General features: G+C 39.8%; 2 protein-coding genes across 2 annotated transcripts in view; one reads left to right on the forward strand and one right to left on the reverse strand.

The window, feature by feature from the left end:
* Positions 1–18193, reverse strand: part of Dennd1a (DENN domain containing 1A) — a 1920886-nt gene that overhangs the window by 784860 nt on the left and 1117833 nt on the right.
* LOC100771984 (olfactory receptor 1L4) lies at positions 4017–4967 on the forward strand. Its single transcript, XM_027423614.1, has one exon. It carries the CDS (start codon positions 4023–4025, stop codon positions 4965–4967), a length of 945 nt encoding a protein of 314 aa, XP_027279415.1. The 5' UTR covers positions 4017–4022.

Raw genomic sequence — 18193 nt, forward strand, 5'->3', positions numbered from 1 at the left:
TTCTTTATTTAGATCTGTACCCTATTTTTTAATTGGATTATTTGGTTTTTGATGTCTAGTTTATTGAGTTCTTTATATACTTTGGAATTTAGCCCTCTGTCAGATATGGAGTTGTTAAAAATCTTTTCCCATTTAGTAGATTGCTGTTTTGTCTACTGATGGTGTCCTTTCTTTGCCTTACTGAAGATTTTCAGTTTCATGAGGTCCCATTTATTAATTGTTGATCTTAATACCTACACTATTGGTGTTCTGTTCAGGATGTTGTCTCCAGCGCCAATGCTTTGAAGGCTATTCCTCACTTTTTCTTCTATCAGGTTCAGTGTATCTCATTTAATGTTGAGGTCTTTGGTACACTTGGACTTGTGGTTTGTGCAGGGAGATATATATGAATCTATTTGCATTCTTCTACATGCTGACATCCAGTTAGACCAGCACCACTTGTTGAAAATGCTTTCTTTTTTCCATTGAATATTTTTGAATTCTTTATCAAAACTCAAGCTTCCATAGGTGTGTAGATTTATGTCTGAGTCTTCAACTTGAATCCATTGATCCACCTGTCTGCTTTTTTATCAATATCATGTGTTTTTTTTATTACTACAGCTCTGTAGTACAGCCTGAAATCAGGGATGGTGATACCCCTGGACGTTCTTTCACTGGACAAGATCATTTTTGATATCCTGGGTTTTTTGTTTTTCTATATGAAATTGAGTATTGTTCTTTCAAGGACTGCAAAAAATATGTTGGAATTTTGATGGGGATTGCTTTGTATCTGCAGTTTTTTTTTATAAAATGGCCAATTTTACTATGTTAATCCTACCAATCTGAGACCATAGGATATCTTTCCATCTTTTTATATCTTATTCAATTTCTTTCTTCAGAAAGTTCAAGTTCTTGTCATATAGGTCTTTTACTTGTTTGGCTAAAGTTACCCCCAAGATATTTTGTATTGTTTGTGGCTATTGTAAAGGGTGTTGTTTCCCTGATTTCTTTCTCAACCTGTTTGTTATTTGTATATAGGAGAGGTTTTGAGTTAATCTTGTATCCAGGTAATTTGCTGAAAGTGCTTATCAGCTGTAAAAATTTCCTGGTAGAGTTTTTGGGTCATTTATGTATACTATATCATCTGCAAATAAACTTTGACTTCTTCCTTTCCAAAATGTATTCCTTGATCTCCTTTAGTTATCTTATTGCTCTAGCTAGAACTTCAAACACTATCTTCAATAGATATGGAGAGAATGGAAAGCCTTGTCATGTTCCTGATTTTAGTGAAATTGATTTGAGTTTCTCTCCATTGAACTTGATGTTGACTGTTGGCTTGCTGTAAATTGCCTTTATTATGTTTAGGTATGTACTTTGTATCCCTGATGTCTCCAAGACTTTTATCATGAAGGGGTATTGGAGTTTGTCAAAGCTTCTTCAACATCTAATGAGGTGATCATATGGGTTTTTCTTTCTGTTTGTTTATATGGCATATTACATTACTGATTTTCATATGTTGAACCACCACTGCATCTCTGGGATAAAGCCTAATTGACTATGGTGGATGATCTTTTTGATGTGTTATTGGATTCAGTTTGCCAGTATTTTATTGGGTATTTTTGCATCAATGTTCATGAGAGAACTTGGTCTTTAATTCTCTTTCTTTGTTGAATCTTTCTGTGGTTTTAGTGTCAGGTTGACTGCAACCTCATAAAAAGAATTTGGCGATGTTCTTTCTGTCTCTAGTTTGTGAAATAATTTTGGAAGTAACGGTATTAGTTCCTCTTTAAAAGTCTGGAAGAACTCTGTGTCAAAACTATCTGGCCTGGACTTTTTATTTGGGAGACTTTAAAAGACTGCTTCTATTTCCTTTGACATTATAAGTCTATTTAAATTGTTTATCTGATCTTGATTTAGCTTTGGTGAGTGGTATCTATCAAGAAAACTGTCTATTTCTTTTAGATTTTCCAATTTTGTGCAGTACAGGTTTTTTTTCTGATTAACTGGTTGGAAGTCTATTTTGTTAGACATTAGAATAGCTACACCAGCTTGCTTCTTGTATCCATTTGCCTGGAAAATCTTTTTCCAACCCTTTACTCTGAGGTAATGTCTGTCTTTGATGTTGAGGTGTGTTTCTTGTACACAGAAGAATGATGGATCCTGTTTTTTTTTTTCCCCCATTCTGATAGCCTCTCTATTGAGGAATTGAGTCCATTGATATTGAGAGATATTAATGTCAATGACTGTTAATTCCTGTTATTTTGTTGTGGTAGAGGTAACGTGTGTGTGTGTGTGTGTGTGCGCGCGCGTGCGTGCGTGTGTGTGTGTGTGTGTGTGTGTGAGAGAGAGAGAGAGAGAGAGGGAGGGAGGGAGGGAGGGAGAGAGAGATTATTTCCTATGTTTTCATGGTTATAGTTAGCCTCCTTAGATTGGAGTTTTCCTTTTAGTACTTTCTGTAGGACTGTATTTGTGGCTAGATATTGATTAAATTTGATTTTGTTATGAAATATCTTGTTTTCTCTGTCTATGGTGACTGAAAGTTTTTCTGGGCATAGTAGTCTGGGCTGGCATCTGTGGTCTTAGAGTTTACAAGACATCTGTCCAGGCTCTCTGGCTTTTAGAGTTTCTGTTAAGAAGTCAGGTGTAATTTTAATAGGTCTGCCTTTATATGTTACTTGGTCTTTTTCCTTTGCAGCTTTTAATATTTGTTCTTTGTTCTGTACATCCAGTGTTTTGATTATCATGTGGTGGGGAGACATTCTTTTCTGGTCCAGCATATTTCGTGTTCTGTAAGCTTCTTTATAGGCATGCCATTCATAAAATGAGGAATTCTTCTTCTATGATTTTGTTCAAAATATTTTCTGGGTCTTTGGGTTGGGATTCTTCTTCATCTATTCCTGTTATTCTCAGTCTTGGTCTTTTTATAGTGTCCCAATTTCCTAGATTTTTTTGTGTGTCAGGAAATTTTTAGATTTAACATTTTCTTTGACTTATGGATCAGTACCTTCTATCATACTTTGTACACCTAAGATTCTTCCATTTCTAGTATCCTGTTGTTGATAATTGTGTCTATAGTTCTGTTCACTTACCTAGATTTCCCATCTCCAAAGTTATCTCAATTTTTGTTTTCTTTATTGCTTCTATTTCCACTTTCAGGTCTTAAACAGTTTTATTCATTTCCTTCTCCTATTTTTTTCTTGGCTTTCTTTAAGCGATTTATTCAGTTCCTCCAATGGTTTGTTTGTGCTTTCCTGGATTTCTTTAAGACTGATTTCCTCTTTAGTGACCTCTATCAACTTCATAAAGTCGGTTTTAAGGTTGTTTTCTTGTGCTTCATCTGTGTTGGAATATTCAGGGTTCACTGTAGCAGGTTAGCTGGGCTCTGATGGTGACATGTTGCCCTGACTGTTGTTTTTTGTCTTCTTACACTGGCCTCTAGGCATCTGGGTTTGGGGTAATTACAGGTTTAGGTATGGATTTCTGAGATTTTCTTTGTTGTATAGATGTGTTTTCCCCCTTGATTTCAGTTTCATCTCTGGTCTTCTGGCCTGAGTGGCCTGTGGTTCTGGTGACCAGCAAGTTCTTTGGTCCAGTAAGGTGTCTCCACTGGGGTTTTCATGTCCTGCTTGACCTCTGGGGTTCTGGATGCTGACATTACCTATGAGGTTATGGAATTCTAGGAACTAGCTTGCCCTGGTAAAACAGAAGGCTTCCACCAGAGTTGTGGGCTAGGATATGGAGACTAGGGGATGGGGTCTATTGGGGCAAAAACTGGAAATGTTCATGGTTGGCACGACAGGGCCTTACCTGGGCTTTTGGTTACCGGCATGGCCTCTGGTAGAGCAAGGAGCTTCTGCTGGAGTTGTGGGCTAGGATATTGTTTTTATTTTTAATATAATTTCTTTAACTGAACATATTTTTAAATCCTAATGAACAGCAATGAGATTTGATTACAACCTGAAAGCTAAGAGTTACATTGTCTTGATCAATTTGTCCTTCATATCTCTCCCAAATTCCTCCAAAACACGCCCAGAAACAAGGAGATGAACAACCACAACAGCAGCATCTCGGACTTCATCCTACTAGGTCTCTCTTCTAACCCCCAGATGCAGAAACCCCTTTTTGCCATCTTCTTCATCATGTACCTGGTCACTGTGGGGGGGAATGTGCTCATCATCCTGGCCATCCACTCTGACTCCAGGCTCCACACCCCCATGTACATTTTCCTCAGCATCTTATCATTTATGGATATCTGCTTCACAACAGTCATTGTGCCCAAGATGCTAGTGAACTTGCTCTCAGAGACAAAAACCATCTCTTACACAGGATGTCTCATTCAGATGTACTTCTTCATAGCTTTAGCAAACACTGACAGTTACCTACTGGCCTCCATGGCCATTGACAGACTGGTGGCCATCTGCAACCCTTTACATTATGATGTGGTGATGAGGCCACAACGCTGTCTCTTCATGCTCCTGGGCTCTTGTACCATCTCCCACCTGCATGCCCTGTTCCGTGTCCTTCTCATGTCTCGCCTCTCATTCTGTGCCTCCCATGTCATTAAGCACTTTTTCTGTGACACCCAACCTGTGCTGAAGCTCTCCTGCTCTGACACATCCTCCAGCCAGATTGTAGTCATGACTGAGACCCTGGCTGTCATCGTGACCCCCTTCCTATGCATCCTCTTCTCTTACTTGAGAATCATTGTCACTGTGCTCAGGATCCCCTCTGCAGCTGGAAAATGGAAAGCCTTCTCTACTTGTGGCTCCCACCTCACTGTAGTGGCCCTGTTCTATGGGAGTGTCATCTATGTCTACTTTAGACCTCTGTCCATGTACTCAGTGGTGAAAGACCGGGTAGCCACCGTTGTGTACACAGTAGTGACTCCTATGATGAATCCTTTCATATATAGCCTGAGGAACAAAGATATGAAGAGAGGTTTGAGGAAGTTAAGAGACAGACTTCACTCACAGAAATGTCAATTCTGAAACATACAATTGAGAGATGACCTAAGACATTTACAGCTACTTTAACTTTCTATACATCTACGCATGATCCTCTATAAAATAGCAAGGGGTATTATTGAACACCAGCATTGTTAATCTGGAAGTAAGATACTTGGTTTCTGTCTATCATCTTGACTAAATACACATTTATTCTCAGACCATGTGCTGCAGGACTCCAAATTTCAGGAATTTTTGCAATACTCAATATGTTGGTAACTGTAGATGCATGTACATGTCCCAAACCTGGGAAATATATATTGATCAGTGTTCATAATAATGAATTATGTGATCTTAGTAGGAAATTAGGAAACACATCCTGGACCAATGAGCTGAGGTCAGTCTAAAGACAGACTGAAGATGGGCAAAAAAAAGATTCAAAGATGAAGAAAGGGCAGAGCATTTCAAATGGTAAAGACATTTCATTGTGTAGAGGAAGTAAACATGGTAGTGCATCTGGGAGATGGTGAGAAAGGCAGTGGGTGAGCTTGTTCAATTTAAGAATAAGGGGGATAAAGTTAGACAGGCAGGGTAAACTACAAAAATATCTATAGGTCTCACCTAGGTTTCACCATTAATTCCATGACATGGTGAATTCTCAGGACACACCTCCTCTTCCATTGCTCTTAATTCTTTGTTTCCCTAGATGTCAATAATCTTCCCTAATCTTCCCTTGTGAGCTACATATGTCAATGTATCAGGCATGATATATGCAAGGTTGTGCTATACAAATAAATAGCCCAAAAGTCTAGTGACCTTAAAAACAAAGATTTAATTCTCATTTATACCACATGCTCATCATAGAAAGCTGTAAGGTGCTATCCATTTCAAACAGTCTGTGAGCCAGGTATATAAAGCAGCTACCTTTATAAACATTAGTCATCACTTTGTCTGAAGCCAGGAAATATTCTTGAAGATTTTTTACTGACAAGTCAACACTCAAATCCAAGGGACCTTTAACTCCTTCTGACCAGACCTCAAACAGAGGAAGCCATGAGAGACCATCAAATCATGAGCTTGTACATGGAAAGCATTAGTAACTACTACATACATTGCTACACAAAAACATCAATATGGTTGCAATTTAATAAGTAATTTCTGGCTGTGTTGTCAATAAAATACCAACTAAAGACAGAATCTATCCAGAAAATTGTCCATTTCCTTTAAATTTTTCAATTTTGTGAAGTACAGGTATTTGAAGTATGACTTGATAATTCTATGGATTTCCTCAGTGTCCTTTGTTATGTCCCTCTTTTCATTTCTGATTTTGTTAATTGGCATGTTCTCTCTCTCTCTCTCTCTCTCTCTCTCTCTCTCTCTCTCTCTCTCTCTCTCTGTCTTTTCATTAGTTTGCATAAAGGTTTGTCTATCTTATTGATTTTCTTAGAGAACCAACTCTTTGTTTCATTATTCTTTGTATTGTTTTCTTTGTTTCTGCTTTATTGATTTCAGTCGACCATCCTGAGTGAGCTAACCCAGACACAGAAAGACAAACATAGTATGTACTCACTCATAAGTGGATATTAGACAAAGGGCAAAGGATTACAATCCACAACCCCAGAGAAGCTAGGAAACAAGGAGGACCTTAAGGGAGACATACATGGACCCCCGGAGAAGGGGAAAGGGATAAGATCTCCTGAGCAAATTGGGAACATGAGGGGGAGGGGGAGAGAGGTAGGAGAAAGAGGAGGGGAGAAGGGGGAAGGAGAACATGAGGGATCAGGAAAATCAAGTTGGGGGAAAGAATAGAGAAGGAGAGCAAGAAAAGAGATACCTTAATAGAGGGAGCCATTATAAGTTTAAAGAGAAATCTGGCACTAGGGAAATCTCCAGAGATCCACAAGGATGACCCCAACTAAGAATCTAATCAGTAGTGGAGAGGCTACCTTCTCCTATAATGAGATTGATGACTACCTTAAATGCCATCATAAAGCTTTCACCCAGTAGCTGATGGAAGTATAAGCAGAGATCCTCAGCTAAGCACTGAGCTGAACTCCTGGAATCCAGTTGTAGAGAGGAAGGAATGATGAGCAAAGGGATCAAGACCATGATGGAGAAACCCACAAAAACAGCTGACCTGAGCAAGTGGGAGCTCATGATCCCCAGTCTGACAGCTGGGGAACCAGCATAGGTCCAAACTAGACCCCCTGAACCTGGGTGTCGGTTGGAAAGCTTGGGCAATCTATGGGGTCTCTGGCAGTGGAACCAGTATTTGTCCCTAGTGCACAAATGGGCTTTGTGCCTAGATACACAGGGGAGGGCCTAGGTCCTGCCCCAAGTGATGTGACAGACGTTGATGATCCCCCAATGGAAGGCCTCACCCTCCCTGGGGAGTGGATGGAGGGTGGGATGGGAGACTGGTAGGGGGAATAGGAGGATGGGAGGGAGAGGGAACTGAGATTGGTATGGAAAATAAGATTGTTTTTATTTTAAACAAAAAATTATTTTAAAAAGACTTAGAATCATCACTAAGTCTGTATGCTTCATTGAGTTCTCACTACTAGCAGTGTTTCTTAATCCCCAGCTTGTTATCAGCAAGGTGAGAAATTTAAATATATGACCATGAACTTTCAAGATATTGAGGGGGTTTTGTTGTTTTTTCTCCAATAAAACACAGAGACATCTGGGATTCAAAATAAAGGTGCCTTCCATTGTTGTTCTGTGTCCACTCAGAAATCTAAGAAAATACCCAGAAAGACAGAAGAGAAATTCAGTTTCAATCGTCTTCATATTTGTATAAGCACACCTGACCTTAATCATTTGGCTTTGAGATGTTGAGCTAAAAAATGCCCAATAAGGTATTCCATAGTGTTCTCATACCAAATATTAAATAAGGTCAGAGAGATATTTTAAAATGTGAAAAACTGCTAGCATATATTAAGTAAATAATTTATTCCAACCTGCAATAACTTATAAACCAAGTCCTCTGGCCCCTAGACCCACCACATGTGTAGGTGTGTGGGGTTACATGTGTAGGTGTTGGAGGGGTCACACTATATAGTTCAAGTTGTCCATGAACTCATGATGTAGCCCAGTCTGGATACCTCAAACTCACGGTCCTCCTGCACCAGTCTCTTCGCAAGTACTGAGCTTACAGTGTGCACCACGATGCCAGGCTCCTACCACAATTGTTTTTTATTGCTTACTTACTCTGACAAAGCATCAGACCTTTTTTTCTCAACAAATATGTGAGAACTGAGAAATCAAGATCTTTTGTGAACAGTCTTATATTTCAGAAGTTCAAACTAAATAATTCTAAATCACAAGGAATCATAAGATAGATCTTTAGGTACTAACTTCATCTAAGTCTCCATTTCTCAGTAGGATCTGGAATGGCATCACTGTAGGGACAAGAGACCAGTCACTTCCCATAAAACATCCTGTTTGCCTCTAGGAGAACTGAGTGCAGAGAGGGGGTAGTCCCTGAAGACTTTATTAAGACTTTTACTAAAGTAAAAATTGAATAGAATGCTTCCTCGGAGCCTTTGAGAACAGACCTCAGATCTCCTTGCCACAGTGGCTAGTTGAATACAGTGGGAGAAAACTCCTGGAGATTTGTCCTCTGATGAAAAAACTTTGGAGGGAAGAGCATTGGATCATTAAGGGACACGTTCATTACATACACATGTATTAGTACTGGAAATTTGGCTTGATATTGAAGCAGAAAATTCAGTTCATTAAACATATTTTCTGATTTAATAGAGCAAATTCTAAGTAGATGGAATGATGTAGAGCATGGGAGATTAAGAGGACATGAGGGAGGGAGAATGCAAAGAATTTCTGCCATTGAAGAACCATATTTGAAAGGCACTTAGAAAGTGTATTTTAAACTTTAAAGAACAGCCACAAAAATCAAGAAAAGAAATTTCAAAATGTCATGACTATTAACCAGTGTCACAATATGATGAGAGTTTAAACAAAGTAAACCCAGAACATTAACCCCTTGTTTCAGTGATCTACCAGCCATTAATGTCAGTAAGATTGCAGAAGAGGTTGGAAGTTCTGCCCTTCACTAGCTGACACACTCATGAGAGCTGGCCCTGCCCCTCCCCCAGTGTGGGAGGGATGCCCTCTGCTCCTCGCCTGGGCAGTTCGGGGGAGCTGGCCTCACCCCTCACTGGCTGATGCACTCAGGAGAGCTGGCCCAGGCCCTCACCTAGGCGGAGCAGGAGAGCGAGCCCTCGTGGCATGGGTGCCCCATGCCCCATGGCCCACTTCTCACCTGGCCAGAGGGGGCACAGCTCTGGTGGCATTGGTGCAGGAAAGTGGCCAACTCTACTAGGCCCAGATCCAGGGCTTTGAGTTGACCCACCCCAACACCTTCCCCATCTAGATGCTGCTGGAGTGTGGAAAGGGGCTGCGGGATCTCCCACAACTCAGGGCCACAGCAGGATAGATGAGGGTCTCTATGAGGGTCCAGTATTGGCGTTGCAGCAGAAACCAGGGGCCTTGAACTAGCCTAAATACTCACAACATTCTCAAGTAAAGCTGTTTGGGCTGATTTGGAAAATGCAACACCGTGTGACACACTACAACCTCCAATGCCACTATGATGAATGGATTTGTAATGAAGATGCAGGAAAGAGAGGAGTGGATGGTACCTGCAAAGAACACTGCAGCTGATAAGAAACAGGTCATTGCCCAGAGAGGAGGACGACATAGATTTTTGTTTTGTTTTATTTTGTTTTACTAACTTTTGGGGGGTACAAGGGTGGAAGACAGATATAGATGGAATGGGAAATGAGTGGGGTTGGGGTACATGATATGAAACACCCCAAGATTCAATAAAAATTATGTTATGAAAGAAAAAGGTTAGAAAGGGAGATCCATTGAGAGGGTTAAGGTGCATGGAATGAGACTATGGAGTCAGTGACAGAGTTTCTTTTTATGTTCCATTCTTAAGGCTCTATTTTTCTAAAGGGAAATAAGCTATCATTCTCTTTTAAAAGTATGTCTATTGCTTGACAGTGTCATACATTCATATAATGGATTTTAGCTATTTCCATTCCCTATTCTCTCTCACTGAGATCTTTCTTTCCAAAAATTAAAAATAAAAATAAAAAACCATGGCCTTTGGTTTTGTTTTATTGTTGTTGTTGTTTTGCATGTTTGACCTACTGACTTTAATTAGAGTTTTTATCTGAACACAGATGGTAAACTATTCACTAGAACAAGGGCCACTAATCAGTGGCTACACCATGGAGGAAAATGGCACCACCTCTCCTCAAACTGTTAACCAGCGATAGTTCTTCAAAGAAGGTTAGAGCCTCATGAGCTTTCCCTCATCTATGACAAAATGTTGAGGGACCCATTCCTTGTGCAGATCTGGTGCAGACAATCATGGCTACAGTGAGCTGGTAGCCATGAGCTATGTCATATCTAAAAGACCTTTGTTTGCTGTACACTCTCCATCCTCTGGCTCCTACATTCTCTCAGGCTCCTTCCTCTTCCCCAGTGTTCCACGAGCCTTGTGGGACAGGGAAGGGACAGACAAGGAACAGCCACCCATGAAGGGCCCACAGCTATTATTCTCTGTTCTCAAAGGGCTTTTTGCTTCTCCTGCTTTATTCTTGATTTGCATCTAGATATTATTCTCCTGCACCTGGATTTATTTGTATTCATCCTGGCTCTAAGGCCTAATGAGAAACAATTCCTTCCTACTTGGAAAACTTTAAATTGATGTTCTTTAAAATGTCTTTGACCCTAACCTGTCTCTTCTGTTTCTCAGGAACTTTAACAGAGCGATTTTTCAGACCTCAGGGATACCTCAGATTTTTAAATCACCCTCAGTGATCTCATGAAACAGCATAACTAAAATGATAACAATCACTATAAGAAAAACATAGCCATCAATCCCCAAATTCAAGAAGAGGGGAATGACTAACAGATACATGATTGATGTAGTATCTGCATTTAAGGCATTGGGAACAGATGCAGCCAATTGCATTGACCTAAGCAGATAATGATGGGAAAATAAATTCATCAGTTAGTTAGCTCACCAAAACTCATGGACCAAATTAAAATCAAATATTAAGACTGAAGAGTTCTTTGTGTAATTACAGATACCAAGTGGTTTTTAATTATGAAGGAGTAATTTAAGGCCTATGAATCTGAAAACTAATTGATTTTCTAACTTCTTTTGCAGGAGCAAGGGAGACAGCTCAGTTGGTAGAAAATTTAATTAACATACAAGAAACTCTAGGGTAGATCCCCAATATCACACCCACCCAGCATCAGAACATAGTAATCACAGCGGACAAGAAACAGACAGGAGGATCAGAAGTTCAAAGCCATCCTTGGTTACATACACAGTTTGACTCTAGCCTGGGATTAATAGATGCTTTCTCACAAAAACATCTTCAAATACAAAGTCCTACACTGAACAAAAATATATCTGCAAATAGATTGTAGTATGAGCAGGATAAAAATAATAAAAAGAAAGAAGGGGATTCTGATAAAAGCGTAGGAGAGGAAAAGAGCCAAACATTTCAGAGTGAGCCCATATCAGAGCACCTTATTAACACCACACCTACAAAACAATGTAAGCAACTAAACTGTGTGAAAATCATTTACGAATGTGGACTGTTACCCAAAATGTGCACAGAATTTGAAAACTGGTAGAAGAGCGAACACTAAAAGCAAAGTAATATCAAGCCATGAGAAGATGTGGAGGAATCTTAGATGCCTATTACTATATGAAAGAAGACAATCTAAAATGACAAGCATACGGTGTGGTTCCAACTATATTACACTGGGTGAAGACAAAACTATGAAGAGACTGAGAAACCAGTGGTTCCCAGGAACCAGGGGCTGTGAACAAATGAGGCTCACAGAACTCCTTAGAGCAGTGAGGCTATTCTCTAGGCAGCATACTGCATTTGTGTCATTACACAATGGCCCCAGGCCACAGAGTTTAAAACAAAGTTGAACCATAATGCAAACAAACTCTGGAACTAGGAGATAATGCTTAATCAGCATATCTAGGCAATAATGTTCATCAGTTGGAACACATGTTGATGCTAGTGGGGTTGCCAGGGAAGTATATGTTAAATCTGTGGGTTTCCTATTAATCCCTTTTTTTTAAATTTCTTTATTAGCTCTAGTTAGGGAACAAGCTTGTTTCACATGTAAGTCCCTTCTCCCTCTCCCTCCCCTCACCCCCAACCCTCCTCCCACCCCCACCTACCCCCCACCCCATCCACCCACCACTCCCCAGGCAGGGTAGGGCCCTCAATGGGGGCTCTGCAAAGTCCACCAAATCTTCTTGTGCTGGTCCTGGGCCCTTCCCCATGTGTCCAGGGCCAGAGTGTAACCCTTCACGTGGGATGGGCTCTCAAAGTCCCTTCTTGCACCAGGGAAAAATACTAATCCACCACCAGAGGCTCCCTGGAGTGCAGAGGCCTCCTTATTGACATCCATGTTCAGGGGTCTGGATCAGTCTTGTACTGGCCTCCCCGATAGCATCTGGGGTCGAAACATTTTTAAAATGACAAAATGACTAAAGAGAAAAACAACATACCTAAATAAAAGTTTTTATTTTGTATCATTTACAAATAAAGACCATAAGCATTCATGAGGTTAAATAACTTGGAAAATTCATTCATATATGAAACTGGGATTCATATATGAGATTTCTAGATTAGTGAATTAAAGCAATAAAATACTTGAGAAAAGTTACTATTTGCAGAAACTACACAGCTTATAAGACAGACCCAACAGAAGAATCTCCTTTTTTTGCAAATTTTTTAATTTGAATTAGAAACAAGATTGTTTTACATGTCAATCCCAGTTCCCTTCTCCCTCCCATTCTCCCCTACCACCGCCCCCCCAACTAAAACCCTATCTATCACATATCCTTTCTGCTCCCCCTGGATGGTGAGGCCTTCCATAGGGGTCATCAGAGTCTATTGTGACCTTTGGGATAGGGCCTAGGCCTACACCCATATGTCTTGGCTCAGGGAGTATTCCTCTATGTGGAATGGGCTCCCAAAGTCCACACCTATGCTAGGGATAAGTACTCAACAGAAGAATCTTATCAGGAATGGATTTCAAGTCCTTCTCCAGGATAAAGTGCCCATAGATACAAATTTCAAGGTGGCAGAGGCCACCACTTTTCCCTCCAGGTAGCCATGTATAGAGCCTAAACAAAGGCATGAACAAGTAGAAACACACAGGTACACAGAGCACATACATGTACATGAACGCACTCCACCTCTGCTACTACATGGTTCTAATTCTCCTCTCAGAGAATTACAGGCAATGTTTTAAGAACCCAGTTTCCCCATAGCCTAGCGAGAGTATCAGAAATGCTCTCTCCTCCTGGGAGAACTTCAGGGCCAAACCTCTCAGGACTCTGGCATGCAGACAGAACCGGCCCCTGGGTTTCCCTTCCTATCGTCAACTCCCACGGTAGGTGGAGTAAGCATATCTCTGAGGCTAAATAAGCAGTGTAGTATGCTCTTTCTTCAGATATTCAGAGCCTAATCTTAACCACCTGGTGATCCCCCAAGGGATACCACGGCTTTCCCTGTCACTTCCATAGGTAAGCAGTCTATGGGGTCATTGGCAATGCTAGTAGTGGGAACATCTTGCCTTCCTCCCGTTTTCTATCCCATCTTCCCTATTCCATCTGAAAAGCCAGGAAACCTGACCTTTCCCTGTACATCTTATCATATTGTACTTTGATCAAATATAAGACCCTTGAAGCACCAACTCTATAAAAAATATCATCAAAGAGACAGCCTTGAAGGGCATGTCAAGAATGCTACAACTATAGAGTGTTCCCCCATGAAACTGGGTGTGGAGACCAAGACCATGAGGGACATGAGAGGCTCATGAGAGCCCACTCTGATTGGACTCTGCCGTATCACCTAGTCATTCCAGTTCTCTGTGCTTTGTTTCCGTTGCCTGGAACATGGAGTACTGGAAAAATGAAATACTCTCTGTGGATGGAATTCTTAGATATCTGTTAAACATAGGAAGACAAATTTGGGCTCATGGTGGGAAATTTTTCTAAATCAGAGCCCTTCCCCAAGAGACTGAACAGCCTTCAAAGATTTTCGCCATAATTGTGGGAATCTGGCCATTGAAATTATGTGAAACAAAAATGGCAGAGGTGAGCAGCACACCAATTCAAGGTCTGTGGCTACAAGTAACAGTCTCAGAGAAGCCACACTGTCCTATGGTGCAGGAGGCAATGCAGTTCTTTATGTGTCAGCAGTAGCATTTACGAATTGTGCCTGGTTACAGCTAAATCAAATATCAACACACATGACATCTCTCAATTTGAATTCTTTGGCTGATGGAGAAAGACAGAGCCAGGCAAGTAGGAAACTAGTGATGAGAATAGGAAAAGCAGAAACAAGAAATGGGACAAAGGGAATGAGGGTTTCTTAAACATGGTGTATTGTCTTAGATATGGAGTCTGATGGCTTAAAGCTGCCCTGGAAATCTCACAAATAAGTAGGAAATGAAAATTGGACAAATATCCTGTTTTTGACAGAGCCCAAGATGGAAATAAAAACCAAGCAGAAAGGAAGGGCTTCAATAGTGAAAAGAGGATCCAGAAAGATTTCTAAGAAGAATGTATCTCTTCAAAGGTGCTCTCCTCCTCCACTGTCATAGTCTGGAAATGAGGATGCAGACAGCTGAGACATAAAGACTCACACCCAAGACAGACCCAGGACAAATGATAAAAATACATGGAATCAGACTGGAGAAACTCAGGGGTAAGAGAACATCTGTGTGTGTATATTGATACAAGCTTAGTTCCCTAAATAGGTGCGTGGCTGAAGAAGATGAGGATAATAAAACATGGGATTTAGACCAGGGAGTGCCTGTGTTTGAATATTAAGTGTGCCACTCACCAGCTCTGTGAACCTGAACTTCAGTCTCTTTATTTAGAGAATGAGGAAGCAGTGCTTTCATCATAATGTTATGGTAAGAATTAAATAAGACAAGCGATAGCATAGAACCTGTCCACTACACTGAGCTGTCTGAGTTCCTTCGTGGACTACAGTTTGTACCTTCATTTCATCTGCAACAGCTGAAAGACCAGTGCAACTGCCTAAGGGTAAGAAAACCAGCTTGAGAATGGAAATGTCCCCAAACTAGAAAATTCCTATGAAGACATACAGAAATAGTTTATGTTCCATGTCTACTTAACAACAAAAATATGAACTGTATCCTAAAGTTGCAACGTTGAATTTGAAATTATTGGAATTGCCTTCCATTTCCTCACCTTTTCCAGCTGCTAACTGATGATAAAAACATAACATTTCCCTAGTTTTCCATGTGAGAGATAGTAATAGCCACTTGTAGAGGGATTTGTCAATGCCTCACTGGGTTTGCCTTCAACTCTCCAAACAGCAAGGGTAGGCAAGATAGAAATAGAATATGTGCATACACAAATGTGCACACAAACAAATAGTGCACATCCTACACACCATTGTCTGTATGGAAGTGAAATGGCAATCTCAAGGCATCCAAGGCATGGGAAATATAATGGCCATATCTAGATAAATAGGAAGAAGGCTAAGCTCCTGCCCATAAGAAACATTACACGAAGAGAGACTTCCAATTCAAGGCTCAGTAGCAGCCCCGAAGCTTGTGTTGACCACAGAGAACTGTTCCAGAGGTGAGGCTGAAAACAATGGTGAAAGTCCACAGGGAGAAATGAACATTTCTGCCAGGTAGTGGGATGAGTGGAGGTCTCCTCAAGTTGAGACCATATGTAATGTAATTTATATTATATTATCATTTTCAACATTCCTAAATTCTAATTTAGCATCCTATGTTTCAGAATCTATGCGATACCATGATAATTCTCGTAAGTAAAAAACCAAATTCACACACACATACACACACACACACACACACAGAGAGAGAGAGAGAGAGAGAGAGAGAGAGAGAGAGAAAGAATCTTCTCTAACAGCCTGAAAGAGATAAGAATTATGGGCAATATGACACCCAAATATAGTATGAACATAAGTCAATGAAGAGAAAAAATATTTGCATAATTCTCTGGTAAATGAAACTATCAGGTAATTTCACCTTTTGAATTATAAAATCAATGCATTATAAAATTATAAAAACATGCATGCATTGTTTTAAATGAAAACAATAAAGTTAAACCTAGACGTTGCTCCAGCCTTCTAATCACATTTCATATGCACATGCATGTATATGAATGACAGCATGTAAGAGATGCCATTGTTTGTATTCATCGTTCTACAGTTTGTTCTTTCTTTCAATGGACACACTAGTCCAGATAGTACAGCGACAAAATAACCCATTTCAGCCAGTAATATCTTCATCTCTGTCCTTGGATCTACTCCCATTTAAAAGCCAGTTCTATCACTTCTAAATGCAGGGTCTGAGAGCTACTTAACTTTGCCAAACTCTCTTTTTTTGTCTATGAAAAGTGGGTCATAACAGTGTTTATCTCTCAGGGTTTGGAGAACATAAAATGATTTTTTAGTGAAAAGCTTTTAGTTGATGTGTTCTGAATTCCAATAAATGTTAGCAGGCATTAGCACTCTGTAACCTTGGCATGATATTGAGCAAGAAAAATACACGATAAATTATTTACTAATTTATATAGCAACACATTAAAGTGAATATTTTAGTGATTTCATCTTTGTATTTTTTCCTTGTTTTGCTTTGTTTTGTTTGGTAGGACATGTAGTGCCACAATAAAACTATACATGCAAATCTTTGTCCTACACAAATGTGACTATTCCAACAGGGTAGATGCCTTAAGTAAAGTTATTGGATAAATAATACAAGCTTCTTTGTTTTCTAATGAGAGACAGAGAGGAGGTAGATCAGGAGGAGAGGGTATGTGGGAGGATCCAGGAGGGGTAGAGGGAGGGGAAACCATAATCAAGATATATTATGTGAGAAAAGGACCCATAAATAATAAACAGGGGGAAGTGATTTAGGCTTTCATTCCTGATATGGAATATAAGAAGAGCTAGCCTTACTTACCCAATCATTTTCACAGCACATGGTGGCCTGTTTCCCTCACATGCTGCAAAAAGAAATTCTGATGAGTGAAAATTGTATTTCAGACTGACTTGTATTTTCTGGTTAGTGATGGGGATGAGCATGTGTCCTTTAGTAACTGTGCTGCAGGAGTTTTCTGTGATCAGGGGTTTATATTTTAGTTTTGCCCATGATCCCTTCCAGCAGTGTTCAATGTTCAGAGTATAATAGTCTGTCATTCTCCTAGAGTTAATTTATTGATTAACATCCTATTGTAAAACCTCAAAATATCTTCTTTCATTGGGGCAAAACTTGTTTTACAATTCAGAATTTTTACTTTTAGTTTATTTTCTGGATTTTCTGAGTATTTATGAGTCAGATATATAGCCTTATTTTTCCAAATACTCTGTCAAGTGTCATAAACAGTACTAATGTAGTTCTAGTTATCTTCTGTGGCTATAAAAGGAATCCTCATCATCTATTAAGGCTAGACCAAAATCTCTTTCCATGAACAAATACAGATACATGTAGTTCAACGTGGCGGTTCATTGCTTTCTTTTCTCTGTGTATGCCCTTACTGTTTAATTTATCTTATTATTGCATGCTTTAATTTGTAATTTGGAAACTTTCCCGGTATGGTTACACTTTTTTTTAGAATTATCTTGTCCATTCTCAGGCAGTTCCTTCTCAAGATAAACCTTAGTACAACTCTCTCAAATTCCCCTAAAAATTCCCTTGGGGTCTCATTAGAAGAATGCATTGACTTCTCACAACTAAAGAAGAACTCAAAAGTCCTTTCTTTTTGGACACATGCTATCTTCATTCTTTTAGGTTTTCAATTTGTGTTCCGTTACACTTTCTTTAGAAAACGCTCAGTCTTTTCTTCCACTTCCTCGGGCTTGTTCTCACGCGTTTCTCTGCTTTTTGAGATGTTGTCATTTGGAGTTTTCACAAATTACATTTTGTAATTCAGAAAGTCTGTTAATGCCTTTCGACTTACCTTAAATCTGAACAGGTGGGTGAAATCGTGATGGTTACAAGAGGCTGTTATCTGGAATTTTCTAAGTGTACAATCACATTACCTGAAAAGATGGCAGCTGCACATTTTTTTAAACATATATGTTCCCCTGCATCTTTAGATTTCTCTTTTATACTGTTAGTCTATTATCTGAGGCAGAGAGCTCAACAATGCCAACAGGTACCATCCCTGTATCTTGCTTCCTAAA

The sequence above is a fragment of the Cricetulus griseus genome, chromosome 6 (assembly GCF_003668045.3).
Source record: "Cricetulus griseus strain 17A/GY chromosome 6, alternate assembly CriGri-PICRH-1.0, whole genome shotgun sequence".
Taxonomy (NCBI): Eukaryota; Metazoa; Chordata; class Mammalia; order Rodentia; family Cricetidae; genus Cricetulus; species Cricetulus griseus.

Coding starts and splice junctions, on each gene's coding strand:
- LOC100771984 (XM_027423614.1), top strand. CDS start 4,023: ATGAACAACCACAACAGCAGCATCTCGGACTTCATCCTACTAGGTCTC.